The following is a 21,043-nucleotide window of genomic DNA, read 5'->3' as shown; positions in this document are numbered from 1 at the left end:
AGCACTAATCAAGCATTATATTTTGTCCTGCAATCTTGTCATGGGCAATATTATTTCTCTTTGTGGTCTCTTAAATTAGTCGGATTTGAAGTATCAATTAACATGCTTGTATGCCATAGATTATTATTTTGATAGTTTTGGTAATTTAGAGGGTTGAAGCTAGAAAAGTGGCAGATCCAATTCTCACATTTTATGCATACCATGCATGTCAAACTTAGATGATGTAAGGTGCACAATTTCAAATCAGACTTTGATGTTGTTCTGGTTTTTTGGTTCAGATATCGATCATCAATTTTCTCCTTTGGTATGCTCAATTTCTTCTTGGTTTGTGCCGGTTTATTTTCACTGGTTTAGGAGTTATTTTCATGATTATGAGTCTGATTTTGCAGACATTAATGTTTTTTTTTGTTCAACTGCTGTGATGGTTATGTAACTATTAGTATTGTGTTTGTACATGTCTTTGAGCTTGTTAATTTGGGTCGAGTTTTGTTGTTTAGTAGAGTTTTAATAAATTGAGTGGTTATAGATAAGTCTCATGATAGTTACCATAGTTTTTCTGAGGGTTTATTCCTTTTTGCACCTTCATTTGTTTTTGATAATTTTCTGATCATGTTAATTTTTTATGTAGGAGTACTAAAGATTAAGTCTTGACGTTGTTTTGGTAATTGATGATACAATTGAGCTTGATTCTCTCCTATGGATGCAAGAGGATGATCATCTAATGCTTTGGAATGTTTTATTTTATTTATTATTAAAATTTCTTTAGCTAATATGAATGTTGAGTTTTCTTTTGAAAGGAAATGTTGAGTTATACTAAGTACATTTTGTGATACTCTAATTATATTTTTATTGAAATGAATATTGAGTTGTATTAGTACATTGTGATACTCTTGTTATATTGTGAATTTTTACTAAGTACATTTTATGAGACTGATTATATTTTCACAATGATAATTTTTTTTCTTGAATATTGGTTTTAGGAATATATATTTTTTTTTACATATTTGGTTAATTCCGTCCGAAATTCGTAGGAAGTTTTAACTTAATTCCGTCTGAAATTCGTTGGAAATTTTTACTTAATTCCGTCCGAAATCCGTCTGAAATAATTTTGGGACGGAATTTGGGACGAAATTCTAATTTACGACGCGGCCTTTTCAGATGCCACCTTACCCGTCCGAATTCCGTCCGAAAACACATTTCCGTCCGAATTCCGTGGGAAATGTCCGTAAATTCCGTCCGAAATTGACCTTTTTTTAGTAGTGACCACAATCATGATTTCCTTGAATTACAGAATTAAAATTTAAAATTGTTTTGCCACGTTAACTTATATTTAAGGCTTCATGAAGAGTTTGGAAAAAATTCTTACGTTGCGTATATAACATCACTCTTTTATAAAAGGGTTTTTCTATCATATGCAAATTTGTGTCAAATGTTCAAAACAACTTATAATTTATGGTTGAGGGAGTTAATAAGTGCAAGCGTTATAAATGCACACAACCGAATTGAAGACGATTAACAAAACGTCCATGTAATCGAATGAAGGTCGGACGACTTGAGACCAATCAAATACAAGTTGGGTGAGTATTTCTAATTAGGTCTAGATCTCACAAAGGGTGTTGGACTTAGAATCATTCAAAAACAAGTAGAATTAACAATTCAAACTTAAAGACTTGTGTTTCATATATATATATATATATATATATATAGAGAGAGAGAGAGATTCGAATCAAAAAAATGAGAATGCTGCAAAACATGAAGCACCACGTACAAACATGCACATTACTTGTAAGAAAAGCTTAATTACGAGAAATCGTATTAGATTTTATAGGACATGATCATTGGCCAAGGACACAAGTTTTGTTTATGAATGAATAATTATTGTTCGTGTCATTTTCGACACAAATCAATCAAACTTATTATTTTATCGTAATTTGTCTTTTATCTTTATGCTTTATAATTTATTAATGTTTCATTAGTTTAGTAAATGCCCAAAATTGTAACTAACATTCTTTTGAGTAGCTTAGGAAGTCATAATCGAGGGACATAATAATTTCTTCTTTGACATAACCGTTTTGAAGTAAAAAAAAATAAAAAAAAATCGCATGTTGTAAAGTTAACCTATTAGCTGAATCACCGACCAATTTTAAAGTTCGATAAAAACAATAGAAAATTAAAAATAAAAAGTTACAATGTTGTATTTGATGTTCAAATAAGATAAGTCAATAAATTATAGGTTAGTGTATGATGGAGTATTAGTCTAGCATTCGTGGTAGTATAGTTTTTATAACTGTTTCGGAGCACAACATCACAATCCATCTCTTTCTAGAATACATTTGACTCAGAAACTGCTTCACCTTATACAGAATCCCCGAGTTCCGCAATAACCCAATGCACTCATTGAGCGACGGTCACGAAATCCAACCATTGATCAAGATCATCTTTCGTAACGGTCCATTTTACTCCACAATGGCTCCTTTCAATAGCCGTATAAATATCTCCTTTCATCATCTCATCACAAAGTACATGTTCTTTTCTCCTAAAAATCGCTCTCTATTTACTTTCTTGTTAACTTGAACTCAAAATGCTCACGATCGCTTCATCTAAAAGTCAAATTAAAAAGAACGTTATTCTACTTCGGCCTACTTTGAAGTCTATTAAGATCAATGACTAAAACATGTTCAACCTTAGGTGGTAGCTAGCACTAATGTCATGCATTAATTAGTTACCTAGGAATTAGTTGTAATCGCCTAGGAATTAACTTTATCCCAAATAACACACCATCCTCGAAAGAGAAAACCTGACTATCAAGGTCAAGAAATAAAAAATCAACAAAATTTAAATGATTCCAAATTCCCAAACCAATGTGCACATATCTAATGGTGGTATCTCTATCTCTCTCTCTCTCTTTCTTTATTCACTTACAAAGCAAAACAATCCCTTTCATTCATTACTCTCTCTCATATATAAAAAAATAAACAAAATTGCACAACCGCCCTATTCCACCATTAACATTGAAACCACTTTCATTTCATCACAGAAGAAACAATAACACTGAACGAGGTAACCAAGTAGTCACTCTCCATCTTTTCTTTTTTCATTCATCTCTCACACACTCTTTCCTTTTAAAAATGGATTCACCTCTTCATCATGTTCAAGAAACCAAACCCACCGCCAACACCGTTGTTACTACCACTCCAAGTGAAACATCTAACAACAGCACTGATAACAACAGTAATAACAGCAGCAGCAGTAACACTACCAACAACAATAAAAGTAACCGTAAATGCAAAGGTAAAGGTGGACCTGATAACAACAAATTCAGATACCGTGGTGTAAGACAACGTAGTTGGGGTAAATGGGTTGCTGAAATTCGTGAACCACGTAAACGTACTCGTAAATGGCTTGGTACTTTTTCAACTGCTGAAGATGCTGCTAAAGCTTATGATCGTGCTGCTATTATTCTCTATGGTTCTAGGGCTCAGCTTAATCTTCAACCTTCAGCTTCTTCTTCTTCTTCTCAAAACTCTTCATCTTCTTCTCGTAACTCTTCTTCTTCCAATTCCAATACTACTCTTCGTCCTTTACTTCCTCGTCCTTCTGGTTTCTCAGTTTACAATAATTTTGTCCCATTTGGTGTTTACAATAATTTTCATCATCATCACCAACCAGTTTTCTATAATAACAATAATGGTTTAGTTCATTTTCATCATAACCCTCATCAAGAAATGGTGCAAGTGCAAGTGCAACAGCATCAACAATATCATCATCAACAACTAAATCAAGATTTTGAACATGCAAGTGGTGATTCTGTTAAATCAATTACTTCGTACGGTCAGAATATTCATAGTAGTCATCATCATGATCAAGAACAACATGCACAAAATGTTTTGAATCAACAACATGCACAACATGTTTTGAATCAGCAACAGCAGCAGATGAATATTCAGAATTGTGTGGGGTCATCAAATTTTGGTTCTCAAAATAATAATGATATTGATGGAACAGTGGATCTGGATCCAGTGGGTGATTGTGTTGGTTCTCCAAATTCTATGTGGCCAGCTTTGACAAGTGAGGAAGATTATACAACTAGTTTATGGGATTATAATGATCCATTCTTCTTTGATTTTTGAGAAATTAATTATTTTTAATTATTGCAGTTTTCATAATTTTATTTTAAATATATACTAGGAGTGTATTTTTTTTTTTTTGGGATTGTTTTGATTGGACTATACTCAAGGAAGATGATTTTAATAAATTATAGATTGATGATTGATATTAATATGAATAAAGTGTGTTTATTGATTATATTTATTTGTGGATTTTCATCTGAAGAAAAGAAACCCTAGTGTGATTCTATTGCTTATGGTACTTTCTTTTGCAAGGGATCAATGAGAGGTACAGTAGAGTTTTCCTCTTTGTCTCTTCTGATTTTGTGGTGACTGGTGAGTTATTTAATTTTACTTTATTTTTCTGTTACTCAGAATTGATAATTCAATGCATTGTTAATTGATTAAATCGGTTTCTAGGGTTTTCTGATTTCTTGGAATTTCAACTTTGACTGTTTGGAAATGACAATTGATAGATAGGGAGTCAAATTTGATTTCTTACTCTTCACCAAACCAAAAAGATGAGTAAATTTTTCTGATAAAAAATGGTACAGGATAATGTAACCAAATGTTTTTCTGTCAATTTTGTTCACTTACAGTAAAGAAAATGGCTCCGTTTTCTATTAAAATAGTGAATATTGATAAGTTAATTTATTGCGGATGAATTTATAGTAGATAGTTGATGAATTTTGTAGTAACAAAGAAAATTAGTGGTAGATAATTTCATAAATATGAAATGACATAAAAATAATATATTTATTTAATATTAAAAAAACTCAATTAAGATTAGTTTGATAAAAATAATATATTTATTTAATATTAAAAAAACTCAATTAAGATTAGTTTGATAAAATTAAGATAAATAATGATAAGTTATAATTTATAAAAAAAATGCATCGATACCAAACGGATTTTGTTTAGTCAAATGATGTGGTAAGACATAAACTATAATTTAATGAGTAATGATACATAGACACCTTTTATTTCCATACACCCTTGTACACCCCATGCATTAGGAAGAGAGAAGATGAGAGAAAAGAGAAAGTGTGATTGTGCGGGATCCACGTAACTACGTGTCAGATTTTTGTGTGGGTGTCAAAAGGTGTATTGCCACCTAAGGGTGTCTATGTATCATTACTCAATTTAATAGAGAGAAAAATAAATACATAAACTATAAGCATAAAAGTGGGTTTTGACGGTCTACAAGTCTTAGCTCAACTAATAAAAATATCAAAATTCTTAAGTGGATGACATGATCGAAGTTCGATATTCAAAACATCTACTTATGTGTGAATTTACAATGACTTCATCATTTCATCTATCAATACAAAAAAACAATGCGTCTTCCTTAAAAAAAATAATGGATCTTGACAACCCTATATGTTATCAAATCGAACTCTAATTATAAGATTCTTTTGAAAAAATATTTTGTCCCTTTTTATAAGACTTCTTTGATGTTTTCAAGTACATTAATTATTTCTTTACCAACATACCCTTATTTATTTTGCAGTTTTTTTTCAATCAACAATAAATATTATATTGAAAACATAAATTAACTCTCTCTTAAGGATAAAATTGTAAAAACAATAATAATTATATACAAATTTAATATTACAACCAACTTTTTTAATCTCCGCAATTTTGACAAAAGACTCCTATATTTAGGGACGAAGGTAGTATTGAAGTATAAAAATTTTGACGAGTTCCTTTTAAAAAAATTAGACGAGTTTTTATTTTTTGCACCGGAAAAAAATAGCCAAGTTAGATTAGAATTTTATTTTTTTTTAGGGGTAAGTCAGATTAGATTATGAGGCAAAATTACTCTTAATATATATATATATATATTTTTTTTTTTTTTTTTTTTTTTTTTTGTGAGAGATTCTTTATCCTTTACTAACTTGGTGCTAGAGTCGGAAAGGCTTAACTCAACCTACATCTTTACCTATAAAAAAAAAGCTGTAAAACGAATTTTTATAGATAGAATAAGAGAAATATACAAATAGTATTTGATCCTTCAAACCACAAAAATTCCAAGGGATATTCGATCCAACGAAACACATAAACTAGTCTAAAAGAAAGTAACATTTCCGAGTAACACCTCTCATGTACCCACCTATTTGAAAATATGATACCAAATCAAATTAGAGAAATTGCATTTGCAAAACAGGTGATCCTCATCCTCCAACACCCCCCCGAAACGCCACACACAATCCAAATGTATATGTGACTTTGTAGTTTGTGTGCTAGTTTTTTAGTGGTATTTGTCGTCTGTAAAAGGACATAGGAAAGTATAACTTTCATATTTTCTTACAAGTTGATATTTTATTCTAAAATGTTAGCACCACTAATCTTTTTAAAAAATTTATTACGTTCTTTTAAAAACCCAAAATCAACCACCATGAAAAAGAAGAGGCGAAGCCACGGATGAAAATTACTCTCAAATACTATTGTTCATTAATCTTCTAACGTAATAAACACATTTTTTTTCCTCAATCCACCAATTAATCCCTAAACTGAATCTTGTTTCACAAATTCCATTTAGAAAATCATAATTCAAAAAGAATAAAAAAACCAATTCTTCCTTGAAGAAGAACCTTTTGTTTGTATATACATTTTTGGGTTTTGAGATGATCTATTAATGGGAGTTGAGAATGACCATTTTTTCGATTTCAAAGAGGAATATTTTGTAATGATAAATGTTAGCAGTTAAAATTAAATTAATATTTACTCATTTATTCGAGTTTAAATTCATGACCTCTAAATCATCAACGGTTGATTTAAACAAATTAAGTTACTCAACTCTCAAGGATTTATAATAAATGTTGAAGACAACTATATATTTTATTTTTATTTTTTTCTAATTTGAGACGTTATATATAGAAATTTACACGGAATGAAAGACAATCGGATAAAAAGATGTGTCGTTATGTCTTTTTTTTAAGTATGTGTGTGTGATGAGGAGAAACCATTTGTTGGTTTCAAAGAGGATCCCATTTGTTCGTGTTGAAGAATACTCTCTTTGATCGTCACTATATGAAAAATATATATAAAAAAAAGTTGGTGTATTTAATTTATATGTGATTCTAATACATGACTTTTGTTACCTACTTTTGTTTATAATCAAGGATGCTTATCATTAAGGTTGGAGGGAGTACCAATTTTTGGTTTTGAAGAAGAACCAAATTTGTTGTTAGGTACTTAGATCCCAATTATTTAATATTTTCAAATCTGAATTTATAAGAACACTAGATGGTTGATGAAGATGATAAGAGGGTAATGAATCTAAAAAAAGAAGAAAAAAAATTAACAGTGTCAATATTTTGTAATACAAAGATCAGTTTAATAATTGATAAGAAATTCAGAGCTCGTTTGTTATAGTTGTTTTAAGAAGAAAAAATAATCATTTGTAAGAGTGTTGCATCCGTTTGTTACAACTTTTTTTTAAAAATCAGAATCTAAAAACGGCTTCAAATGATAAACAATTAAGGCCCCGTTTGGATTGCCTTATTTTGAGCTTATGTGGGCTTATCTACTCGCATAAGCCTTTTTAAAGGTGTTTGGGTAAATAAATAAAAATAGCTTATCATAGTTTCATAAGCTGCTTATGCCATATTTTAATAAGCTTAAATTTTCAGCCTACCCTCCGGCTTAACAAGGAGCTTATGAATTTATGTAACCTCATTCGATTCTCTCTGGATCCACTTTTTCAAAACATGTATTTTAATTATAATTTTTTTTAAGGAATATTTTAATTATAATGTTAGTTATCTTTGGCGGTGCATGAGTAACAAAACTGATATATACTTATCTTACTAAAGTAACACATGTAACTAAGATTTTTTTTTTTAAAGGAATATTTTTTTTTTTTTTTGCGTAACAAAATGAAACTGAATAAAAAAAAAGAAACTTAATTTGTCTTTTTTTTGTAACAAATTGTACACTAATATCTATATATATGATAAGTATATTTACACCTCTAATGTTAATTTTGTCTTATATGAATATTGATATTTTTTAAGGACAAATATTGATTATACTATATATATATATATATATATATATTATAATATTGTTTTTTTACGCCTTGATTAATTTCATCAAAAAAATTCTTGATAATTGTGGTTAAATTCTTTGATTTTTTTGTTAAATTAAAAATATTTAAAATTTCGATAATTGCTTATATAATGTCACATCCAAACACTTCAATTTATGAAGTACTTTTTAGTGTACATATCCAAACATAAATAACTTATCAAGTATAAGAGCTTATGATGTAAGCTCTAATGTTATAAGCCCTAATGCTATAAGCATCTATATAAATTGTTATCCAAACGGGGGCCTAAGAGCAGCTTCTCAAAAAATAGATTTTCTTTAGAGAGAGAGAAAATCACTTTTATATAGTTGTATCCAAACAAACTAGATTATTTGTTTTAAATAAAAAACGATTTTTATTACTGTGAACAAACGCAAAATTGGTTCTAATTTTTCATAAAATCTCTAAAATATAGGACTCGTTTGTTACGGATTAAAATAAAAGTGATTTTGACATAAAATAATTTAGAGATTATATTTTAGAGGTTTTGTGAAAAATCAGAATCTATTTTACGTTTGTTTACCGTAACAAAAATCACTTTTTTAAACAAATAATTTAGTTTGTTTTGATACAACTATATAAAAGGGATTTTTTGTTACAAAATAAGTGCCCGTTTGTTAGTTTTTTTAAGAAAAAAAATCATTTTTTTTTAAAAAATAAAAAATAATCACTTTTAAGAGTTTTGCATCCGTTTGTTACAGCTTTTTAAAAAACTCAGAATCTAAAAACAGTTTCAAATGAGAAGCTGTTAAGAGCAACTTATCAAAAAATAGATTTTTTTTTAGAGGAGAGAAAATATGATTTAAAAGATTAAACTAATTTTGTAACAAAAAATATATTTTATATAGTTGTATCCAAACGAACTAGATTTTTTGTTTAAAAAAAGTGATTTTTATTACGGTAAACAAACGCAAAATAGATTTTGATTTTTCATAAAATCTCTAAATTATTTTATGTCAAAATCACTTTTATTTTAATCTGTAACAAACGGACCCTTAATTCAATCTTTTAAATTATATTTTCTCTCTCCTCTAAAAAAAATCTATTTTTTGAGAAACTGTTTTTAGATTTTTTTTAGATTTTGATTTTTTTAAAAATCTATAACAAACGGATGCAAAACTCTTAAAAGTGATTATTTGTTTAAAAAAAATGATTTTTTTCTTAAAAAAAACTATAACAAACGGGCTCATAATATCTAAATTTTTAATGCGTAATAAACGGACTCGCACTCATAATTAGGATATGGGTAATGTCCTGCACCTGGCCATCGAAGAAGACTAACTTGATGATAACTTTGGATTGAGATTGTATGACTTTAGGGAAGGAATATTATGGTGGCTTTAGTGTATTTAAAGTGTTTTATATATAAAAGAGAAAAATAAAAGCGAAATTATGGTTAAGATGAGACGAATTGAAAAAAAATCATCATGACTTTTCCTCTACAAAGTCACTCAATCCTATTCCGATATCATAGTAACTTTAAATACCAAAACACATATTAGCTCAATGTTTAATTGTGAAATATACCATTGACTTATGCAGAAGTAGAGTTATGTGTTCCAATGTGATGACTATCGAATATAAAAAACATTTGTTCACAATTTCAGTCTTCTAAAATGCTTGCCTATCTACTTTCGGATACTAAAATCCAAAAGAATGGGGTCTTGAACGTATTTCATACTTTCGGGAGCAAAAATTTGAAATGTAGTGCGGTGTTTGAGAAGTGTGTAGGACGCAAATAAAAATCACCTAATTAAAACATACTCATCTTTGGGTTACTTTGGTTATCTTTTTAGATTCGGTCTTTCTTCTATTTAAATTCCAACCCCCAAAACCAATTAGTCATTTTAGTTGAGAATTTCTTTTTCCACCCTTCAAGTTTCTCGTGTGCCCTTCAAATTTTCATTTTTATCCCCGTTTAGATTATATGTGCGCAACAATCAAAACCCTCCCCTCATTTCAAAAGTTGTGATTTTTGGCCTAAAAAACTTCCAAATCACCCAAAATCCGAACCATCCCACATTGTGTTTGAAGTTAACTTCCAAATTGCCTAAAAAATATTATAGTCTTAAGAATACTCTTAATTTCGAAGGGAAAAACTTAAGAATACTCTTAATTTCGAAGGGACAAAAAAGAAATGGGAGAATTGGCTCAGAAGTGCATCAAGCATGAAGAGAGGAAGATAAAAAAAAAATCTTGACAACTCAATGGAACTCTTTGGTATGTTTTTTGAACCGAGTGGAGTCCTCTATTATATAGAGATTTTGTAACGAGTTTAGCTAAAATTGCGGCATCGCTTACTCTAGTGGATAAGAAAACTTAACCATTAATAAGTTCAACAAATCTTGTGGATAAGAGCTAAAAGAAACTAACCTTCAGAAATGGAATAAACAAATTATTTGGATATGTGCTATAATAGTAGTTATTCAAAAAGAAACAATCCTTTATATATTTTTTATATAATAGTTATTTGTTATTTTACTCTACTTGGCTTGTTACTAATTATGTGCTATAATTTTTTTCTCTCTTTATCTTCTATGTTTAATTAAAATGAAATTTATTTTCAATTAATTTCTGTAATAATATTTTCATTAAATTTTATTATTCATGTTTATTGTGAATTCGAATAAAAACTCACACCAATGTGTTAATTTATGGAGCAAAATTAGCAGCAACCAAGGTGATCAAACAAGCAAAGACAAAACAACACGATAAAGGAGAATAAAGAAAAATATGACAATATTTTATTTTATTTTTTGAAAAAAAAAATGACAATATTTGTTCACTTAGTTTGCCCAAATTTGATCCACATCGCAAAAGAGGAATCTCTCCAATTCATTGTCAATAAATTTTTACAAAGAGAAACCAAAATGTTACAAGAAATTATCTTCAACAATAACAACTTGTATGTTTACTCTTTGCACCTCTTCTTGTGAAGAAATTCAATGATTTATTCACAAAGTGTTTTCTAACCCTATAATTTTTCCAAGAGCTTTCAACCCTAAAATATCTCTTTTTTGTAACCTTAGAATTCCCAATTTTTCCCACCAAAAACTATGTCGATAACATGAATTTATATATTAAACGCATGTGTGCCCGTTGTGCATGGGTCGATACGCTCCGTGCATAAGGCAACATCCAAGAGTGAAAACCAGCTTTCAAGGCATATTCGACCATGTTCATTTATTTTAGTTAACACAACGTCCAAAAATATATTATTGATTCATTTTTTAAGGGGAGAGAGAGAGAGAGAGAGAGAGAGAGAGAGAGAGAGAGAGAGAGAGAGAGAGAGAGAGAGAGAGAGAGAGAGAGAGAGAGAGAGAGAGAGAGAGAGAGAGAGAGAGAGAGAGAGAGAGAGAGAGAGAGAGAGAGAGAGAGTAAAAATATAATGTGAGTATAAGAGATAAAATTGTCCAAAATTTGTTATAAAATGGTTTATTCATTTCAACTCCATTCAATCGTAAACCTAAAATCCAAATACATGAGAAATTCATAACTAATATTTAAAATATTGGAGAAACTAATTTTATTTGAGTAACTTTTATCGTATTATTTTTAATCATATATCAAAACTATTTTATATAATGTAATTATATATTTATTTTACTGTATTATTATGAGTTCAAAATATATTTTTATGTTAGCCGTTCAAGTGTAACTTTTTTGGCTATGCCTTTGATTTAATCAAAAGATAGCCTAAATTGGGTACCCAATGGTTTGTCCATAAGCTGACAGATTTTTCATATGATATTATCTTGAAATTGGTTCTAAGAATCACTGAAACCTCCCAAAAAATTACTTCTAGTTCTTGTAAGATTGATTATAGGAAAAACATTTATACCACAACGATACTTACCTCTGGTGATATTATTCCATAGTTCATTTGTTTTAGTGCATAATCTCCAATTTTCTTTCATCATAGACAATATTTACCTCTAGGTTTCCTCAAACCAAACCCTCGCATTACTAGAAAAAGTAAAATTTGGGAGGGAAATTAGTGATGGAAAAAATAAAATCTCTCACAAATTCATTGGTCGCAAAATTTAATCACAGAATGAGATAGGGATTTCATGTTTTCCCTCACTAATTTTTGCTTGTCCGTAGTGTCATGCTTGTTTAGGATTTCAAACCTTGTTCCAAGCCACCAAGTGCGATTTTTTGTCGAATCACTATTCCCCAAGATGAAACGTCTACACTTCTTGCCAACTTCTCAACAAATTGTTTTAGGGTGGAATGTTGTGTGATCACATAAGTAGGCAACACTTGAAACTCATACTTGGTTAGAATTATTCTTCCCGCAAAGATAAGCTCTTTGCTTTCTAGTTGCTAAGCCTTTGATTTACCTTGTTTATGAATCTTAGAGAAATAAGATAACACACATAAAATGAATATTTTACACAAAAAACATATCCATATCTTTATAATTATTAATTAAATCATGCATTAAAATATAGGCAATTTCTACGGTACACTCGATAATTTTGAGTGTACTGGTACATCCGTCTATTTAAATGAATACTTTAATGATTTATTTTCTTTAAAAAAAAATATTTTCTATCATTTATAATTATAATAATTATATTTTATTTTTCAAAAGTGTCGGCAAAGCAAAATTTAAATTTTTTTAATTTTTATTACTCATAATAGTGAATATTGATTATTTTTTTCAATAAAATGTTAAAAAATTTAGTATAATTCTTATAAAAAAATGAAATGATGTTTTTTCTTATGGGATAATATTTTCTAAAATATAAAAGTCGATAAAGATCTCTTTATCACATAAAAATTATCGTTAACTTATAGATTTATGAAATAGGTGTACTGGTACACCTTAATTGAAAGGTGTACCGTAGAAACTCCCAAAAATATATTACAAGGAGAATAAATACTTGACATAAATGAAAATTATTTTTTAAATTATTATGGGGGCATTTTGGCAGGTTTAGTAGGAACACTTGGATCGTTACTTTCTCTTGTTTGGTTTGGTTGTGTAGCAGCTAAGGTCTTTTTCTTCAATCTGCTGGTGCATAGTGCAGTGTGTTTTTTTTTCCTTTAACTTGCTAGTGCAGTTAAAGTGTTTTATCCTTGAGAATTGATGTTCCCACGTTACATAAGGTTGTGCCACACGAGTAAATGACGTTTTTGCCTCTGCGGCAGTTAACTACCGAAGTTTGGAACCGGCTGCAGTTAACTGCCGACGAAAAAAGTAAAAAAAAAAACAAAAAAACCTCGGCACTTTATTGCCGAGGAACTCATCAATTTTTTTTATTAGCAAAGTGACACTAAGCCTTCTTGTAGATGCCACTAAGCCTCTGCAACTCAGCATTTTTATTAGCAAAGTGATGGATCTGTCACAATTTTCATACATCAAAATCAAATATAAGTCTATCCCATGCCCATACCAATTAAACAAAATGAAAAAGGAAAAAAAAAAATTGATGAGTTCCTCGGCAGTAAAGTGCCGAGGTTTTTTTTTTTTTTTTTTCGTCGGCAGTTAACTGCCAAAGAAACTTCGATAGTTAACTGCCGCAGGGGCATTTTCGTCTTTTACATATGTTTTTCAGCCCTATCATATGTGTAAACAGCAACATCCTTTGGCTCTGTTGTCGTTACTCCATGTGATTGAATGGAGTTATATTTATAATATGTACCATAGACCATTGATTAAAAATATCTATTTTAAATGATTAAGTAGTAGTACTTCCTCCATTGTTAATTATAAGTAAATGTAATATTTTTTATTCATTTAATTAATTATATATGTTGTTCATATTCAATTAATGATATATGTAGTCTATAATATCAACTACACTCTTAAAATATTGATATGATAGATTCACCGTGCTCCTATATAACTTTAATGCATACTACCATTAAATATGGACAAGTATCCACCAACTCAAGTTTGGTCTAACAAATGAGTTAGTCTCTCTCACAATATATTGAATCAATGTTTAAACCATGATTGAGAAATGCCTCCATTTTTAACCTATGTATGTTTGTTTCCACATCTAAGAGCCACTAGTATGTGTTTGTGTAAAGCTACTTTTAGAAGCTTCTTGATTCCACCACACACACAAAAAATTGACCAAAATGTATGTCTGTAGTGGCAAAACACTTCACAAAATACTCTAGTAGTGTTTGATAGTATCTGAAATAAAATTACCTTACATGGAGAAAATATACAAGAATATAATGCCTCGTTAAATCATCACAATTTTCTACCAATATATATACTACTTTAGATTCTACTACTTTTTGTGTACCTCATCTTGGTCAAACGGTCTTATTTTCCTTAAGAAAATAATAATCTTATTTTCCGGTCGGATAGTATCCACGAAGAGCATGGTTTCAACCATTAATTCTTTGTTTCTTACAAACTTCTTTATTTGGTCAAGCAAATCAAGTGTTGTATTTTGGTGTTCCTATACTTTCTGTTTTGAGCATGTCTCTTTCAATAGCTTTTCGTTATTAGTACGGACTAATGTAACATTAATTAATCTAAGTATCCTATATTTTATTCCTTTTGTCAAGCCCAAAATAGCGTGTGCGACATAAAAGGTGAATGTTGGACGTAACATCAAATCTATTGGTGTGTAACATAAATAAAATCTAGTAGAATGAATTTAAATCTCCGACATTAATATCATAGATAAGCTCATAAAATCTTTATGACCAAGTCTTAATGGACCGAAATCACGTACGGTATGAACAAAAAAAATACTACTAGGATAATCTTAAAAATTTCATATTGCTACGTGTTGCTGTGTGGAGGTAAAAGCGTTCAACTTTAGCTGCTGGTAGTAACTAGTAATTGATAAAATCTTCTACCAATTTACTTTATAATTTGGTGAATATACAAGCAAGTTGGAACGGTAAGAAATTTCATTTTCAAATTTAAACATGTAGCGTGAAGAATGAAGAGGCAGTAAAAATTGAAGATGCTAATCTTATCTAGAAAATGTGAATGTGAACGTAACTTTGGATGAAGTTGAATATTGTGTTTGACCACAAGTAAACTATTTTATTATTTACAGTTAGAGTGTGACTGTTATTCATTGGTTTTGTGTGAATATTATTGTATTAACGTGTTTGAATAATAATAGAATAATATATTATTCTCCAACAATTCAGCCGGCTGCAAATTGAAATGTAACCCTTTTTTTTTAACAATTTACATCAAAGAAGTTTAGTAAAAAAAAAAAAAAAAAATCAAACAACAAGTAATAATTTTACAACGAAATTGCTCTGTCTAGCTGCTTTTTTTTTTATATATTATGTTTATCTTGGAGAAAATTTTATATTCTTAGTTTTTCAAGGAAGAAACTTCATTCTATTTGGTTTTCTTATGCGTTGTCAATGTACGATTTAAAAATATTTCCAATTTTTTTTACTAACAACCATGCCACGTTCTTCATAGAAATCCATTCTTTAAAATTAAAATAACAATTACAAATAAAAACACGTAGTATTAATTGGGATATTTTTTTGGTGTGAATCGGGTATCTTCCGCGTGCAACTGAGGAGATTAATTCATCGAGTATTGTGAGACTCAAATGTGCGGCAAGCTCTCCCTAAGTGTTTTAACATTGTTGCATGTCCAAGGCTAAATTCGAACTCAAGACTTTAGTTAAGCTGAAAGAAACCTATTTATTATCTCATATAAGCGCTCTTGGATATTAATTGGAACATATTTTAGAAATAGTATCATTAAACAAAGAAAAAAAATAGCTATATATATATTTGAAACTACTAATTTTTTTTTCTTTTCATAACAATGTAGATAAAAATAAAGAAAAAAATAAAAGAAATCACGAGGACATTGACGAAACTCAGGAAAAAAATTATATTAAAAAGATGAATCAGCCCAAAATAATTCACTATAATGTAACCAAATTAAAAAAGTTCTCAACATCTTTTTTTTTGGTTACAAGTTCTCAACATCTATATATAAACATATATATATATATATATGCTCATTTTTATCTATTTATTTTAAGGCTTAAATGCTTTTTTGGTCCCTTAACTATTTAATTGGTATCACTTTGGTCTCTTAACTAAAAAAAAGATTGTTTAAGGATTTTAAGTTTTTTTTTAGTCTCGTTTTGGTCCCTTCTGTTAGATTTCCGTTAGTTTTAATAAAAAAACGTTAAGTGTGGACACGTGTCACCTTGTCATTGGCTCTGAGATATATATATATTTTTTTATAATTTTTTTTTAATATGTATATTTTATTTTTTTGTAAAAAATCCCCAGAACCAATGACAAGGTGACACGTGTTAACTCTAGGACACGTGTCACATTGTCATTGGCTTTGGGATTTTTTTTAAAAATATATATATATTTTAAAAAAAAATAATAATTTTTTTTTGTAAAAAAAAAAAAAAACTCAGAGCCAATGACAAGGTGACACGTGTTCAGGAGTTAATTTTTTTTTAAAACCCTAACGGAATTCTAACAAAAGGGACCAAAACGAGACTAAAAAAAAACTTAAAATCCACAAACAATCTTTTTTTAGTTAAGGGATCAAAACGATATCAATTAAATAGTTAAGGGACCAAGCTTACCACTACCATTGCTCCAAAGACTTTTCAAAAGACACATATATCATGAACAATATTTATATTCAACAATTTTTACTAGAGGCGCAGCACTTCTTTCAAGTAAAAAAATAGTAGAATAATTTTATATTAATATAATTTTTTGTTGAATTTAGTTAATTTTTAAATATATTCGAAAATTAATTATTATCCTCAAACTGCCAAGTAAATAAAAGGGGTTATAAAGGAATAAGATAAGATCGGAATTAATTGAATTGACATTTCTTTATAAATAAATTGAATGACATTTATTAAAAACATTTAAATATTAAATTTGTTTGCAAGTTAGGGATGTGCCTTATTTAAAAATAAAAATAAAAAGAATTACGGATGTGTCCAATATGGATCTCTCAAAAATGGTATTTGCTAATTTTAGTAAAAAAAATAATTTATAATAATAAAAAGTATAATATTTTTAAAATTTTCATTAAAAAAATTGTATCGGAATCATATTAGAAGATTATTAAATGAGTTTTTTTTTTGTTTGAGTCTTGCTCGTTTCTTTAGGAGGAATAAACGTTTGTCTTCGTATGCTTAACTCAGTTGATAAGGATAATGCACAATATATGTAAAGTGTGAGGTTCGAACTCCGAACACAACCAAAAATAGAAGGGATAAACGTAAATATCATTAATGTTTTTATTGTAATGGAATTGATCATATTACAAAGAGATTTAACTATTTTTTAATTAAATATTAAAATAATATTATAAAAAATAACATTTTGATTACAATAGTTTAGTTGAATGATATAATTGAAAGAAAATGACTACATCAAACTTATGTATCATCTTCATATATAGGAGGTATAAATCATGTTGGATAATTTTCCTAATAACCAAAAAAAAAAAAGTTACATTGGATTGGATTATAGTTCAACTTATAGAATAACAAAGAAAAATAAAAATTATTCAAAATCTTACCATTATCGAATCCTTAGCAATTCCACCTAATAACCAAAAGCAACTATAAATAATGCTATACATTCACTCTTTCCCACAACACAACTCATCACCCACTCAAAAACAAGACCCCACTCCCCTCACTCACTCACTTCCTTCCCACCTCACCACCTCCGGTCTCCGCCGCAACAACCACCGTATCCTCCATGTCAAACCCTAACATCAAAACATTCGACTGGACCTTCAACCCCGAACCCCAAGACGAACCACTCCAAGTCAAAGGCCACAAACTCCTCTTTTTCATTGCCATCTTCACCATCATCATCCTCTTCACAGCACTCTTCCTCTGCGCCCGCTGGCTCTTCCAAACCCACCACACTCCCCACGCGCCATCTCACACCTCCACATTCTCCTCCTCTCAATCCGAAGGACTCAACGCCGACGCCATCAAGAAGCTTCCTATCATACTACACCAATCCAATACTTCAAACCATGCATTGGAGGAAACGGAATGTTGCATTTGTTTAAGCACTTTTAGAGATGGTGAGAAGGTGAAAGTGTTACCGAGTTGTGATCATTATTTTCATTGTGAATGTGTTGATGCATGGCTTGTGAATCATTCTAGTTGTCCTTTGTGTAGAGCTTCTCTTAAGATTGATTTAGAGTTTCCTAAGATTTTGATTCAAGAACCACCTATTAGATATAATCTTGCTCTTTAATCTTGTTTAGTGTTAGTAATTTACATGATTTGGAGAATAATTTGTTCCGAGCAATGTAAATCTAAGAAGCAATATTAGAGATGTTAATGATAGTGAATTATTTTGGATTGAAATTTGTGAACTTTAGTTTGAACTATCTTTATGTTGGAAATTTTATTTGAAAAAGGAACCATATTGTTGCTTTCATTTTGTTTATGTCAGAAGGGGAATATGTTAAGGCAAAATCATCCCAAACAGATAAAGATAAAAGGAACACAAGAAAGTGAAACCATATATTTATCTATATCTCTCTTGTTTTTTATCTATAATTTACACGCATTTCTTACAAATTTTGAAAGCAAAAATTGGTTTTACAAACACTTCTTTTGATGTAAAAGGTTTCCAATTCAAAGTTTAATCAAAAAAATAAATAAAGTTTAATCAAATATTATTTTATCTAGAATTAAATTTAGATTCTTCTGAATGGTTTAATTTTAATACATTGACACTTAAAAGTTTTATGTTATTAACAAATCACAAATGTTCCTTTAGAAGTGATCATGATTAATAAAGTCATACATGATTGTTAACCTAACGATTATAGTTGACTCACTGTATTACAAAAGAGAAAGAGTATAAAGAACTAAATCTTAATTCATGTATTAAATTTTGATGTAGATATGAATAAATAGTCTATATGTTGAGTTGATTAGGACACTGCAATATATAAAGGTCGAGATTTAAACCTAAAATCTCTTGTTTAGAAAGGTGAAATTTTGACTACTAAAACTACTTAAAAAAATATTAATGAATAAATGATTTGTTCAAGTCCATTCTTTTTAAGTTGCAATTGTGTATGTTCATATTCACCAAATAATATAATTAAGAGCGGTTCCTTCAAAAAAATAATTTAAAGCATTATTGTAAAAAAAAAAAATTAATTCAGAGCATTGTACATAGACAACATGTCAGAAAGAAGGAAAAAAAAAGCATCGATGGAAATAAATAAAAAGAAAATTTTAATTGATAGAATATTAAATTTATGAATCTACCAAAAATAGAATATTAATTATTATTTTTAAGGGGAAAGAGTATTAAATTTATTCTTTTAACAAATATAAATAATTCCCCTAGTAATCTACTAATGTAAATAATTAATATACTTTTTGACAAATAAATAATTAATATGCTTAATGCTTCATAAAGTATGATTCGAACTTAAATGTTTTATTGTTTTTTATTTGAAATGTGCTGTTGCTTATAGTAGTTCCTTTTCTCTAAAGTTTAAATAATTTGATAATTCATTGAATCATGCCAAAGGAAAGGGGTGCCCAAGAAATTCCTTTGCATGTGACAAGCGTCCAAGGTAGTGGACTTTTTCAGTTTTTCTTATGTTTCTTTTCATATTTTTATTCTTTTATTTTTGGGATATACACGTGGGCTTAATCTTTATACCCTTTAGATATTTTATAGAAAAAATTACACTCCTTTTAAAGAAAAAATTACACCCCTTTCATAATTTAATTTCAGATAAAAAATTTCTTCAAAAGTTAAAATTGAATTAAATACCAAAAGCACAAGGTGTCTTTTAGAAAGAAAAGCTAAATCAAAGTGTTACAAAGTTTAGGTGATAAAACAAACAAGCGAAAAATCAAATTACAAACTAAATGATAGCTCTTAAGCATAAAATTGGGTTAAACCATCATGAATGGTAATCAAAAGAGAATGTGGCGTATTCCACTTTTAACCACCATAATGTTTATAGCTTAATTTTGTCAAACAATTGATGCAAACAATACTCCTTAATTTCAGACAACTATTTTATCTTTTTTCATTTTTACATCACTTTTGTCTTTTGATATGTTTTCACATGAATTTTTAAACATCAAATTTAAGATTCATATGATAACACCAGTGTAGAACCATAGATTTGAAACCTAAGAGCGAAAACACGAATATAAAACCGTAGATTTGAACATTAAGAATTATTGTTAAAATAAAATTATAAATTTAAATCTTAAAATTTACATATAAAAGGACGAAGATAACGTAAAAATAAATAAAAATAATTTACAAAATGGTTACGTGAAATTAAGTTAAATAATCACAAACTGCATTACATTGTCAAACATAATCATAAAATCATTAAAAACATAAAAGCGTAGCTAAAAACAGATTCTACATATAATTGAGTTATGGAACCACGTTGCATAATGAAAAAGTATAGGGCGGCTAGGGTTGATAAAGCTAGCTAGGTCTTATAATTCACCATAACACTATATATATATATATATATATATATATATATATATATATGTTTGACATTGTAAGTTTAAATTTAAATACTAATGTTGTTGCTCTTATGAGTCAGCAATGGCTTGCTCTGTTGAGACATGTCTTGTGCATGATGCATAATACTAGATAATGGGAGACTTTTCACTAGTTAGGATAAGAAAACTCAAACTCGACGCAGCTCTCATCTTTCTCATTTTTTAAATCTGTTCATTCTAATGTTGTTGCCATAACTTTTATGTCTGGAAGACTTCTGTTTTAGTCTTTATAATACTCTGTTTAATCACGAGGTACCCATTAGGGATTATACCCATAATCCATCTATAAGTCCGATTAATATATTATTTATTTT

At 29.0% G+C, this 21,043-nt stretch overlaps 2 protein-coding genes across 2 annotated transcripts; both read left to right on the top strand.

The window, feature by feature from the left end:
• Positions 1-2,904: 2,904 nt before the first annotated feature.
• On the top strand, positions 2,905-4,140 carry LOC11419935 (ethylene-responsive transcription factor ABI4). Its single transcript, XM_003616618.3, has one exon. It carries the CDS (start codon positions 3,129-3,131, stop codon positions 4,128-4,130), a length of 1,002 nt encoding a protein of 333 aa, XP_003616666.1. The 5' UTR covers positions 2,905-3,128; the 3' UTR covers positions 4,131-4,140.
• A 13,640-nt stretch (positions 4,141-17,780) lies between these two features.
• Positions 17,781-18,556, top strand: LOC120580589 (RING-H2 finger protein ATL66). The gene has a single exon (XM_039834561.1). It carries the CDS (start codon positions 17,908-17,910, stop codon positions 18,418-18,420), a length of 513 nt encoding a protein of 170 aa, XP_039690495.1. The 5' UTR covers positions 17,781-17,907; the 3' UTR covers positions 18,421-18,556.
• The last annotated feature ends 2,487 nt before the right edge of the window (positions 18,557-21,043 follow it).

This window comes from Medicago truncatula, chromosome 5 (genome assembly GCF_003473485.1).
Source record: "Medicago truncatula cultivar Jemalong A17 chromosome 5, MtrunA17r5.0-ANR, whole genome shotgun sequence".
In the NCBI taxonomy this organism is placed as follows: Eukaryota; Viridiplantae; Streptophyta; class Magnoliopsida; order Fabales; family Fabaceae; genus Medicago; species Medicago truncatula.
This window is presented reverse-complemented; position numbering and strand designations above follow the sequence as displayed.